Below are 12945 nucleotides of genomic sequence, written 5' to 3' on the forward strand. Positions count from 1 at the left end.
CGGGTCCAGGTGCGTGACTTCCCACGCACCACCCGACGTCTAGGTGAGCACGCCTTTCTAGAGTGCTCCTGAGAGCCCCAGGACACCCCAGCAGCCTAGGTGCCGACAGCGCAGTTTTTCCTGCCACCTGCCTGGACACTCAGAATGACACCATGGACAGCTCTCCAGGCGCCGCCCCGCTGGCCCAAGTGCGGCCTGCCCCGCCCTTCCCCTAGCCCGGCCGCCGCGGTGGGCTACAGGGGTGATCTTGACACCTCCCCTTCCACACACCCCCGGCACACGTGTTCGTGCCCAGTCCGCAAAGCTTTCCTCCCAGAGTCCCGCCATTAGCTCTGAGCAGCCCACGCGCGGGGCCGGGGAGGCTGATCCTCCGTCTCCCGGCACCCTTGCAGAGGGACTTGCAACCGTCCCAGGCGTCGCCCTGGGCGACGCCCGCTGCGCATCTAGGAGGCTGGTTAGCAGCCCACCGTCTCCGCCGCCCGGCCCGCAGGGCACTCCGAGGGGGCGGGGACCTACCTCGGACGCCCCGCCCCTTCCCGCGAGGGGCGGATTAATCGCCCCCGGCCGCGGTGCAATGCGGAAGAGATGGGCCTGTGGAGCGGAAGTGACGCTTCCGGCGGCTGTGGCGGCAGCTGCAGCGGGAGAAGGAGGAGGAGGAGCCGAAGGAAGAGGTGAGAAGCCGGCGGGGGGCGGGAGTGATTGCGGTCAGACCCACCGGTAGCCAGGAGTGCGGGTGGCCACTTCCGGAGGCAGTGTTCAGGGTCTCAGCAGGGAGGGAGCGGTGAGGGCGACGCGGGCAGCCCGGAGGGCGGGCGCGCGGGCGGGCGGCGGTCAGAGACGGCGGGTGCTCGGCGCCGCCGGGCGGGGGCTGTGGTGACAGCAGCTGTCAGCCGCCCGCGGGACGGGGACCCAGGCGCCGCGGGCGCACTCGGCTGCTCGGCTCCTTGGCTCCTCCGTCCCCTGGGGTGAGCCGCCTGTCCGGGATCCCGAGGATCCCCGGTCAGCCCCGTGTCCCGGGTCGTGACCGCCGGCCCGTAACCCTGCAGTGGCGTGGCCTGGTGACCAGGTCGCCGCGCCGCGGAAAGCCCAAGTAGTCGGGTAGTCCTCGCCCGCCTCCCACCGTAAGGACCTCTGAGCCTCCCCTCCCACGGCCATCCTTGCCTCCAAGGGGCGGCTTCAAATTTCCGAATTGGTCCCCTTTCCTCGTAGCGACGGACCCGGGGGCAGGGAGCTGAGAGACCGCTCCCAGCGAAGCCCGCTCCGGGTCCGCGCGGGTAAACACGGCGCTAGGCGGCCGCGCCACGCCGTCCGGCACCTGCGGGGATGAGACCCGGCCCTGCCCGCAGGAGGGCCGGGGGCCTTCTTGGCAGAATGAAGTGACCGCTCGCCTGTGGAATAAACCATTCTGTCCGTGAGCGCTGCCCCTGCCCCGCCCAGCGGCGGGGAGGGCCCGGGACGCGTGCCGCCGGCCGCTCGGGCTCGGAGCCTCACCCGCTCTGCTTGGTTCCGGCAGGGCCGCCTCTGCAGAGCGAGGATGGCGTTCAGCAAAGGATTCCGCGTCTACCACAAGCTGGACCCGCCGCCCTTCAGCCTCATCGTGGAGAGCCGGCACAAGGAGGACTGCCTCATGTTCGAGTCCGGGGCCGTGGCCGTGCTTTGTAAGTCCTCGGCGGGCGTCCGGCTGGCCGACCGGGGCTCGGTCTTCGCGGGGACAATTCAGATTCCACCATTTCTTAAGGGGAGACCCTGCCCACCTCCTCCCACTCGTGCATCCAAAGGGTCATGCTTTTATTTTCTTCCTATCGAACCTTATTTTGTCTGAAACTTTCATTTTCTTTTCCTCCCCTGCTGCAGGTTTTTGTGAGGGGTGGTGGTGGTGGGTGGTGGGGTCGATGTTGGTCTTGGTTACAGGTTTTTGCTAGTGGGTTCTTCTGCTTCCTAAAAGCAAAATTTTCTCTTTTGTAAATAATTTTTATTAATTTTAGAGGGATAGGAAGGGAGAGAGAAATATCTATTTGTTGTTCCTGTTTTTTCACTTATTTATGCATTCATTGGTTGATTTTTTTTAATTTAATTTTTTTTTAGAGAGAGAAAGGGGGGGGGAGAGAGACAGAGAAACATCAATTTGTTGTTCCACGCATTCATGCATTCATTGGCTGATTCTTTATGTTCCCTGACCCAGGGATGGAACCAGCAACCTTGGTGCATCAGGACAGGGCTCTCAACTGAGCTACCTTGCCAGGGTATAAATCCTTCTTTCAAAGAAATATTGCTGCAGTTTCTGTCATATCCCCTGTACCCATAAAATGGCTTGCTTCACATTTTTCCTGTAATGAAAAGAATTTTTTATAGGTCAGTTATAATAATGAACTATAAGACTAATAATTTTGAAGTGTCATATAATTAGGAGCTTGTGTTTTCAGTCAGAGAATTATAAACAGTTTTTTAAATTTCATGTGAGATATGATTGATTTCATATCATTTAAAAGTTTTTTGATAGTCTGTTTTAAAGAAAAAGACAACATCACACAAAAATAGTAGATTAGGGCTGGGTTATTTTGTGGGCAAATGCATGAAATTAAAAATGAAAAGGTTAATTTGAATATTATATTTATTTCTTAATAGAAGATTTTGATAGATAAGTCCAGTTAGGGGTTATTTGAAATGTGATTGTATTTTTGAAACCATTCTACTGATAACTGCTTATTCTCTATTATGTTTTTGCTACAAAGGAGCACATATAGCAGGAAGGGGCTATGTGTGTTCTAAGACGCAAGTATTAATAATACGGGTTATACTCAGTCAATGTGGACTTACTCAGATTGTTTGTTGTATTTAAATAGACCAAAATATAACTTGCTATAATATTAATTTGCATAGCATGTTTTTTTCATACAAGTATAATTCTTATATTGATGAATTCTTTTTTTTTATTTATTCATTTTTTTAAATTTCTTTTTTAGAGAAGAGAGAGAGAGGGAGAGAGAGAGATAGAAAGAGAGAAGGGGGGAGGAGCTGGAAGCATCAACTCCCACATGTACCTTGACCAGGCAAGCCCAGGGTTTCGAACCAGCGACCTCAGCATTTCCAGGTCGATGCTTTATCCACTGCGCCACCACAGGTCAGGCCTTGATGAATTCTTAATCAAACATATATAGGGGAGCCTGACCTGTGGTGGCGCAGTGGATAAAGCTTGACCTGGAATGCTGAGGTCACTAGTTTGAAATCCCGGGCTTGCCCATCAAGGTACAAATGAGAAGCAACTACTTTGAGCTGATGCTTCCGCTTTCCCACCCCGCTTCTCACTCTCTCCCTCCCCTCTTCTCACCCTCCCCCTCCTCTTTCTAAAATCAGTAAATCTTAAAATAAATATGTAAAAATATATGGGGAAATTGTTTGGTTTAGCTGAAAATGTGAAACATTTTTTTTAGCTGCTTTTGTTTTTGGTGATATTATCTGATTTCCTAATGTGTCTAAATTCTAAGTGTTTCAATTCTGGTTACTGGAAATGATAGGGATCCAAATTTTAAGCTGCAATAACCTATAGTTATTAGGGTTATTGCTATACTTTACTCCAAGGTCAGAAAACCTAAGGATAAGCATACTTCCAAACCTCCAGCAGCCCTCTTTTATGCCAAAAAATGATTTTTTAAAAGTCCCTAAATCATTCATTTTGGCTTTAACATTTATTTTAAGGAAAAAGAATATCAAAAAATACTTAAGTTATTTATTAAAAAATACTTGTTATTTATTCTACTTATTTTCATTAGATTTAGATTATGTAAGTGATTCTTTCTGGAGAAAAAAATGTTTGAATATTGCCTCCTTCTGGAAAGCTAGCTCTGTAAAGCTAGTGTAAATGGATGTGTAATCTCTTGGGTATGTTATTAGCTTTCCTATTGTAAACTTTGCAGCAATACTTAATAATATTTAAGAGCTAACAGACCTTTTTATAAATCATTTGACAGATAAAATTAATTTGACATTCAGTCTGGAGTGATGCCAAGGTGTGTATTGTGTTGTAGAATGTACTTTTTTTTTTTTTTTTCCTTTTCATTTTTCTGAAGCTGGAAACAGGGAGAGACAGTCAGACAGACTCCCGCATGCGCCCCACCGGGATTCACCCGGCACGCCCACCAGGGGCGATGCTCTGCCCACCAGGGGGCGATGCTCTGCCCATCCTGGGCATCGCCATGTTGCGACCAGAGCCACTCTAGCGCCTGGGGCAGAGGCCACAGAGCCATCCCCAGCGCCCGGGCCATCTTTGCTCCAATGGAGCCTTGGCTGCGGGAGGGGAAGAGAGAGACAGAGAGGGAAAGCGCGGCAGAGGGGTGGAGAAGCAAATGGGCGCTTCTCCTGTGTGCCCTGGCCAGGAATCGAACCCGGGTCCTCCGCACGCTAGGCCGACGCTCTACCGCTGAGCCAACCGGCCAGGGCTGAATGTACATTTTTTAAAAGTTTACATTTTTTAAATGCCTGCTCTTTCAGGGAACTGTGCTTGGAAAATACTGAGGTATCCTTGTTGTCTTCAACAATCCCAGCCCTTTGGATTTCAGTGCATCTTGCATATTAGTCTACCAGAAGAATCTCCTATAAAAACATCTTGTATATATTTTTCAATAAGATTAAGTTAAAACTCCTTAACCTGTTCATCAAGGCTTTCCATAATTAGCCCTCCCCGGTTTGTCCAGTGTTGCTTTCCTTTAAGGAAATTGGTGTTTCCTCAGTGCTTTCTCAAAGCACCATGCTTTTTCCAGCCTTCATCATGCTGTTCCTTGTGCCTTCTCTCTCCAAGACCACTAGAATGCTTCTCTCTACCTTTCCAGTAGTTCCAACTAGTCTTCTTTCTTCATGAGAATCGCCTCCCACCCTTTCCATCCAGCTCACTCATGTATCTTCCTTCCCTTCATATTTGTAGGACTTAGTCTGTGGGATTTTGTTGGTCTCTACATGCTTGTATGCGGGTATTTTTCTTGAAAGTATATAGTAAAAGTGACCCTAGCAGGACTCAGTCTTCATGTACCAAGTTTATGATTTCTGCAGGCTCTAGTTTCCCTGGCTTTAAGGAGTGAAGTTTAAACAATTAGACATCTTGGGCAATATGCATTGTTGAGCATTAGCAATCACTGAGTTTTCTTGGCTTATGCCAAAAGTGCCATGAGATACCCAATATAGGCATTTCTATGAAAGATAATGGGATAACTTCAGCTTGCAGATTTTATTTAAAATAACCATGTTTCCAGAATTATAACGCTACTGTTGTTATTATGAGGCCAAGAGTGAGTATTTTTTCACTGTAATTATTATTTGTGTTGTGAGGGTGGTGGTTGTTATTTTGGGAGTTGGGAGAATGAATGGAGAAAGAAAGGGATGCCAGTAGAATACTAAAGTTCAGAGTGAAATTGGTAGCATGTTCTAATGCAGGAAATGCCAAACTTCCTGTGTTTTGCCCACAAATAGGTAAGACAGTAGAGGGGAGACATGGTTTGATTTAGAGTGGGTTTCTTTGATGGGCCAAGTTAAAGTCAGCTTCTAGAATTTGTCTTAAGTGTCATAGGTGGTGGTGACAAGCAGTGTGCATAGCTGTTGCTTTTTGCTAAGTGCTGCCAGTCGTCATGATTGCCCTTTAGATAAGTTGTAGTGTCCTATCTCTTTTTAAGAAAAATTTTCAAGCTGAGAGAAGTGACTTTATCTATAGTTGACTTTTTCTGCACAGAAATTATGTAATGTAGACTTTATCACTTCATATTAGGGTGGCAAAAATTCATTTTTGTTTTGTAAATAATTTTTGGAATGTTCATATTTAATTGAATATCTTAAATGTCAACTTAAATGTCAACGCTTAAAAAAGCAATCCATTACCTTCTCCCATTCTGGTCTGGGTAGCAGGATTAGCCTATTAAAGCAGGAACAACTAATGGTTATTAAGTGCTTTAATTTTTTTTAACACTTTGCTATGAGGAAATAAAAAGTGAAGGCAAATTGCTCTCACTGAACAGTAAAACCCTGTTATAAGACTTTTTATTATGTGATTTAAGGTCCATCAGATGTTCTAAATTGTTCTATGAAATATAAACTAGCCCAGAACTAGAACAGGATGTTTGCTTCTGACCTTGATGGTGTAACAGTAACTGAATTTACCTTCCCACCCTAAATAACAACAAACAAAATACTACATGAAACAGTTCTCAGACACTGAACAACAGGCAGCACAAGGTACAGATCCTTGAGAGAAGAGAAATAAATGAGGGAGCCTGTGATTTTTGCAGCTTGCTGCCCTGACAGCTGCTAGGCCACAGCAGCTGGCGGGTGGACCCAGAGGAAGTCTGGTGTCCCGCAGAGTTAAGAAGACAGTAAGGACATTGGGGAAGCTAAGGCAGCTACAGTTCTCAAGGCTGACAACCAGAGAGAAAAATGGCTGCATAGAGAGCCCAGAGACGTGTAGTTCCACTTGAGACTTCCACTGTGTACTGATCAGTCCAGGTGTGAGGAGCTATCACCAGAAAAGAACAGGCAGAAAAATTTCTGGAACTCACCCAGAGCTAGAATGGTTCATGTTCTAAACAGCCAGGTTGGAGCCATCTTGTAGTACTGGGAAGTTGGGTTGAATACTCAGAAGGTTATACTGCTTTAGTGGGCAGAGTAGCCCTTAACCAAATGCTGCCCTGGTCCTGCCTGACATTTTAAAAGCAGACCTAGAGGGATAGAACTGTTTCCAAGTAACTTCACTTTATCCCAGAATAAAGTTTAGGAATATATAATATATAATATTATGTATGTATATCTAGCTCTATTTATTATCTATCTATCTACACACCCATACACACATGAATATCAAACATTCAACTTTGTAAAATTCACAGTCTGGCATTTATTTATTTATTTATTTATTTATTTATTTATTTATTACAGGGGCAGATAGAGAGTCAGAGAGAGGGATAGATAGGGACAGACAGGAATGGAGAGAGATGAGAAGCATCAATCATCAGTTTTTCGTTGCACACCTTAGTTGTTCATTGATTGCTTTCTCATATGTGCCTTGACCACCAGCCTTCAGCAGACCAAGTAACCCCTTGCTCGAGCCAGCAACCTTGGTTCCAAGCTGGTGAACTTTTGCTCAAACCAGATGAGCCCGCGCTCAAGCTGGCGACCTCAGGGTCTCGAACCTGGGTCCTCCACATCCCAGTCCAGCGCTCTATCCACTGCGCCACCACCTAGTCAGACTGTCTAGCATTCAATTAAAAATTGTCATGTGGCCCTCACTTGTCACTCAGTGGATAGAGTGTCAGCCTGGTATATGGACGTCCTGGGTTCAATTCCTGGTCAGGGCACTCAGGAGAAACAACCATGTGTTTCTCTTGCCTCCCTCTTCCCCTCTTCTTTCCTTATTCCCCTCCCACAGCCAGTTGGAGGGAGCGTGGCTCTGAGTGCTGAGGATAGATACCCCAGAGCTCAATAGCCTCAGGTGCTAAAAATAGCTTGGTACTTGAACATTGGCCCCAGATGGGGTTGCTGGGTGGATCCTGGTCAGAGTGCATGTGGGAGTCTGCCTCATTATCTCCCCTTCTCTCACCTAAAAAAAAAAATAATAAATATCATGCAGCCCTGGCTGAATTGCTCAGTTGGTTAGAGCATCATCCTGAAGTGCAGAGGTTGCTGGTTTGATCCCTGGTCAGGGCACATACAGGAACAGATCAATGGTTCTGTCTCTCCCTCCCCCCCTTATTCTCTCTCTAAAATAAATAAAATAAACATTAAAAAAAGAAATAAAAAAAATGATCATGTATGCAAAGAAGCAGGAAAATACACACACTACCTGGGAACAGGAACTTCTTTTTCCATCTAACCAGGAGCCTTCTTTCTTTGTCCCAGGAGGACGGAGAGAACCCATTTCTTCAGATTTTTACCTACTCATGCTTGACAGAGCATACCTAACAAATGTGGGCTCCAATTTTGAGAATTGTTATCCTGCACTATGGAGGCTAATAATGAAACTCAACTCATGTGGCTCATATGTGTCTCAGTCAGACTTCATGTAGCTACTTCCTTTGAACCATTAGTTGATTTGGAATGGATTTTGACTCTGACTAGAATGTCAAGTCTTTGTATCAGTGCAGTGTAATTTCTGTTGTCCTGTCCCTCCTTTTTTTTTTAAATCAGAAAATAAAGATAGTTAAATGCCGAGATTGGATTTAGGTCATGGCTTCAATGAGGAACAATCAGTATATCAGATTCTTTCCTCTCTGCACAAAAAAAGCCCTTTGCTATGAGGAGGAAGCCTTGTTAGCTGCACAATGAGGTAGAAGACTGTGTGGACTGACCGGGACCTCACACTAGCCATTGGCAAGCTCTGGGCAGAGCTGCTGCTGCTAAGGCTCCTTTTTCCTTATTGGTATCAATAATAACAGGGCACACGTTTTAAGTCCTCCCGTAACCTGGACTGTGATAGTATTTGTCCTCCCCACAAAGAAATTCATGCAGCCTGACCTGTGGTGGCGCAGTGGATAAAGCGTCGACCTAGGAATGCTGAGGTCGCCGGTTCGAAACCCTGGGCTTGCCTGGTCAAGGCACATATGGGAGTTGATGCTTCCAGCTCCTCCCCCCTTCTCTCTCTCTGTCTCTCTCTCCTCTCTCTCCCTCTCTGTCTCTCTCTCCTCTCTAAAAATGAATAAATAAAAAAATAAAAAATAAAAAGAAATTCATGCATGCAGAGAAGCAGGAAAATAAATCCCATAATGAGAAGAAAAGTCAATCTGTAAAAACAGACGCTAAAATTAATGCACAGGGACATTAAAACAGCTTTTAATGTGCTCCAAATGTTCAAGAAGTAGAGAAAAAGATAAGCATATTGAGGAGAGACATGGAAAAGTGTAACAACCCAATTAAAATTGTACAAATGATAACAGTAGATCTGCAATGAAAAAAACACCTGTGGGAATCAGCAAATTAGACACTGCAGAGTAAATGATTGGTGAATTTGAAGACAAATAATAGATACTGCCCAAAATGAAACACAGAGTAAAAAGACTAAAATAAATAGAGTGTCCATGGGCTGGGGATAAGTTCACATGGCCCAATATAAATGTATAATTGGGATGATAGAAAGAAAGGGATGAGACAAAAATAATTGAAGAAATAATAACACTCAATTTTTTTAAATTTGATGAAGACTGTAAATTCACAGATCCAAGGAGCTGAAAGAACCAAGCAGAAGAAGCATGAAGTAAACTACATGCACCCAGATACATAATGAAATTGCTTAAAACCAGTGATACAGAGCACAGTCTTATAAACAGCCCAAGAGCCTGACTAGACGGTGGCACAGTGGAGGCTCAGCCTGGGAGGCTCAGCCTCAGGTCCAGGTTCGGAACCCTGAGGTCCAAGTTCAGAACCCTGAGGTCGCTGGCTTGAGCATGGGGTTGCCGGCTTGAGCATGGATTATCAACATGATCCCATGGTCGCTGGCTTGAGCAAGGAGTCACTGGCGCCTGACCTGTGGTGGTGCAGAGGATAAAGCATCAACCTAGAAACGCTGAGGTCGCCAGTTCAAAACCCTGGGCTTGCCTGGTCAAGGCACATGAGGGAGTTGATGCTTCCTGCTCCTCTCCCCTTCTCTCTCTCCCTCTCTCTCTCCCCTCTCTATAATGAATAAATAAAGTCTTTAAAAAAAAAAAAAATTCATTGTCAAAAAAAAAAAAAAAAAAGGAGTCACTGGCTTCGCTGGAGCCCCCAGCCCCTCCCATCAAGGCATGTATGAGAAGCAATCAATCAATGAACAACAACTAAAGTGCCGCAAGTACAAGTTGATGCTTGTCATCTCTTTCTCCCTTCCTGTCTGTCTCTGTTTCTTTCTCTCTCTCTCTCACACACACACACACAACACCAAACTAAACAAAAAAACCAGCCTGAGAATAAAAAGATGTGTACAGAACAAAGAAGGTACAAGTGATGTAGACTTTTCTTCAGAAACAGTCCAAGCCAGGGGACACAGAACAACATCCTTAAAATACTGAAAGAAAGGGCGGGGGGGGGGGGGGATCAAACTCACCGTGGCCAGACAGCTCGGTTGATTAGAGCATCATCCCAGAGTGCAGAGGTTGCCAGTTTGATCCCCAGTCAGGGCACATACAGGAACAGATTGATGTTCCAGTCTTTCTATTGCTCTCTCTTTCTCTCTCTCTAAAGTAAATAAATTAAAATTTTAAATTAAAATAAAAACTGTCCACATAGGTTTCTGTGCCTAGCCACAAACAAAGATGATATAAAGACTTTCTCAGATATTCAAAAGCTGAAAAAATATGAGCCAATTATAATGGGAAACAGTTTAAATACTATTGCTTTTCTTTGTATCTCATGCCAGCATTTTCAAAAATTCTATGCTAGTGAATCTGAGTCAGTGAAGTTTTGTTGCCTAATTTGCATAGAGTGGAATTGATTAGTGAAATTGGGGTTAGCCCGGCAATTAGAGTGCCAAAAGGAGGGAGAACTTTTGAAATTTGTATTTTATTTTTTTACTGGTAACAAGAAAATTTAAATTTGCTTGAGTTTTTATTTAAATAAGAATTTGTGGTTTATTCTTTTCTACTAAAATAGATTTTGCAAGTATAAGCCATTGTTGTTCCTCTTTAATGTTACATAAGCACAGTGTTCACCTTGGAGTGCATTTCATAGCTACTAAACTAGTCAAATTACTGAGAGTAAATTGGGCAATTGGAGAGCATTAACTCTTCTTGTTCAGTTGAACTCTTTTTAATTAGTTTTCAGTTCCAGTTGAAAGAATTTATGTACTCTATAAATTCCTGGATTATTTTGAGATAACAAAGTCAGTGAAAAGAAAAAAAATGAAAACAAAATAGTACCTTTTTTTTTTTTTTTTTTTTTTTTTACAGAGGCAGAGATAGACAGGGACAGACAGACAGGGATGGAGAGAAATGAGAAACATCAATCATCAGTTTCTTGTTGCGCGTTGCGACTTCTTAGTTGTTCATTGATTGCTTTCTCACATGTGCCCTGACCGCGGGCCTTCAGCAGACCGAGTAACCCCCTGCTGGAGTCAGCGACCTTGGTCCAAGCTGGTGAGCTCTTTGCTCAAGCCAGATGAGCCCCGCGCTCAAGCTGGCGACCTTGGGGTCTCGAACCTGGGTCCTTCCGCATCCCAGTCCGATGCTCTATCCACTGCGCCACCACCTGGTCAGGCCAAAATAGTACTTTTAAAATTATTTGCTGCCTGACCTGTGGTGGCGCAGTGGATAAAGCATCGACCTGGAATGCTGAGGTGGCCAGTACAAAACCCTGGGCTTGCCGGGTACAAGGAGCAATGAGTTGATACTTCCTGCTCCCCCCATCCTCTATAAAATCAATAAATAAACTCTTTAAAAAATTATTTGCTTAAACATCAATATTTTTATATATTGGATGTTATATATAAAGTGTGTTTACTTATATAAAGTAGCTCTTAGCAATAAGTATTTATTATGGGTTGTGTTTCATTATTTTCACTAGTAAACCATAGAATTGCTGTAGTCTGTTGAATACCTTACTGAAATGTAAAGCCTATTAGTATCCTGTGGGCCACATGTGAAGTGCAGGCAGGATGCATTTATAGCTGGTTGTGCAATAGCGATCATTAGCAGTCTGTCCTTGGCAATGTCGCTTAGGTTCTTGGCTTATCTTGTTGAATGATTTCATTATTTTCTTGGAGAATGGGGTAGAAAGTATAGTTATCAGATTTGTAGATGTTGCAGAGTTGTGTGTGAGACTGATGCAGAGCTGGGTAGAATAGTTATTTATTTTGGATGACACAGTCGAAATCCAGCTTTTTCAAACTGAGATCAGGGTCAGAAACCACCAAATGAAAAGGCACTGGCCTTTGCAGTGGATCAGATTGCATTTTGTGTCCATTCATGATCCCGCTGCTGTGGCTCTAGGGCTAGAATGTGCTGCTTGGACTGGGCAGGTGATTGAGAAGAGAAGGTAGGATTACTGTGACTGTCTGGGTTCCCATTACACCCCAACCTATGTGGCAATTACACAAGAAGGAAGGGTTGGAATAGATACTGGGCTGCCAGTGACATTGACCATTGCATTTTCAAACTTGCTCTTCCTTCTCTCCTGTTTATCTCACTGGGTCTCACTCCATACACCTAAACCAGAACTGAATCATTCTCCACACCTCTTCTCACCCCATTCACTCCCTCACCAAGTCCAGTTGACTCAACCTCCTGATTTCATTTACTGTTTTAGCTGGTTCTATCCCAGTCAGTCAATCTGTGTGGTTGCTTTCATGAACCATTATAATTGCCTCCTTAGCTGATCTCCCTGCTCCCCTCCCATCTTTTTTTGAAAACACAATTTAGATCATATTATTCCCTTGCTTAATCCCCTTCTATGGTTGGCCACTGAACTTAGACCCAGTGCTTCTTGTTTCTGTGTTACAGCCACACTGACCTTCTTCTGGTTCTGAACGTCCAAGTTCTGTCTGATCTCAGGGTCTTTACACATGCTCTTCCTTCTGCTAAATATTTTATTTTTTAAAATAAATTTATTGAAAAGTACATGATGTTCAACTTGATGAAGTGTTATAGTGAACATACCCATGAAATAGAACATTATTGCTGATTCTCAAGGAGATTCCCTCATGTTCCTTCTCAGTTATCTCCACCATGATCCACAAAGATAATCACTGTTCTGACTTCACACTTCATTGATTACTGGTTTTCAACCTAACAGAAATGGAATCATTCACTGTGTATTCTGTTGTGTCTGGTTTCTTTCACTTAGATTTATACATGGGAGATCACCCTTGTTGTAGCATATGACAGTGGTTAATTCATTTTTATTGCTGTGTAGTGTGCCATTGTATGAGTATTCCATTGTCTGTCCTGTTGACATTTGTTTCATTTCCAATTTTTTCTGTTATGAATGACACCAATGTGAGCATCCTTA

General features: G+C 44.4%; 1 protein-coding gene across 14 annotated transcripts in view; it reads left to right on the forward strand.

Annotated features, from left to right (window-relative positions):
• Positions 1 to 583: 583 nt before the first annotated feature.
• Positions 584 to 12945, forward strand: part of SYNJ1 (synaptojanin 1) — an 89022-nt gene continuing 76660 nt past the window's right edge. For all 14 annotated transcript variants that reach the window (XM_066259510.1, XM_066259516.1, XM_066259517.1 and 11 more), the window contains exons 1-2: positions 584 to 671; positions 1514 to 1658. In XM_066259510.1, coding sequence (XP_066115607.1) covers positions 1535 to 1658 — 124 coding nt within the window. In that variant the 5' untranslated portion in view covers positions 584 to 671; positions 1514 to 1534. The remainder of the gene's footprint in view (positions 672 to 1513; positions 1659 to 12945) is intronic.

The sequence above is a fragment of the Saccopteryx bilineata genome, chromosome 2 (genome assembly GCF_036850765.1).
Source record: "Saccopteryx bilineata isolate mSacBil1 chromosome 2, mSacBil1_pri_phased_curated, whole genome shotgun sequence".
Taxonomy (NCBI): Eukaryota; Metazoa; Chordata; class Mammalia; order Chiroptera; family Emballonuridae; genus Saccopteryx; species Saccopteryx bilineata.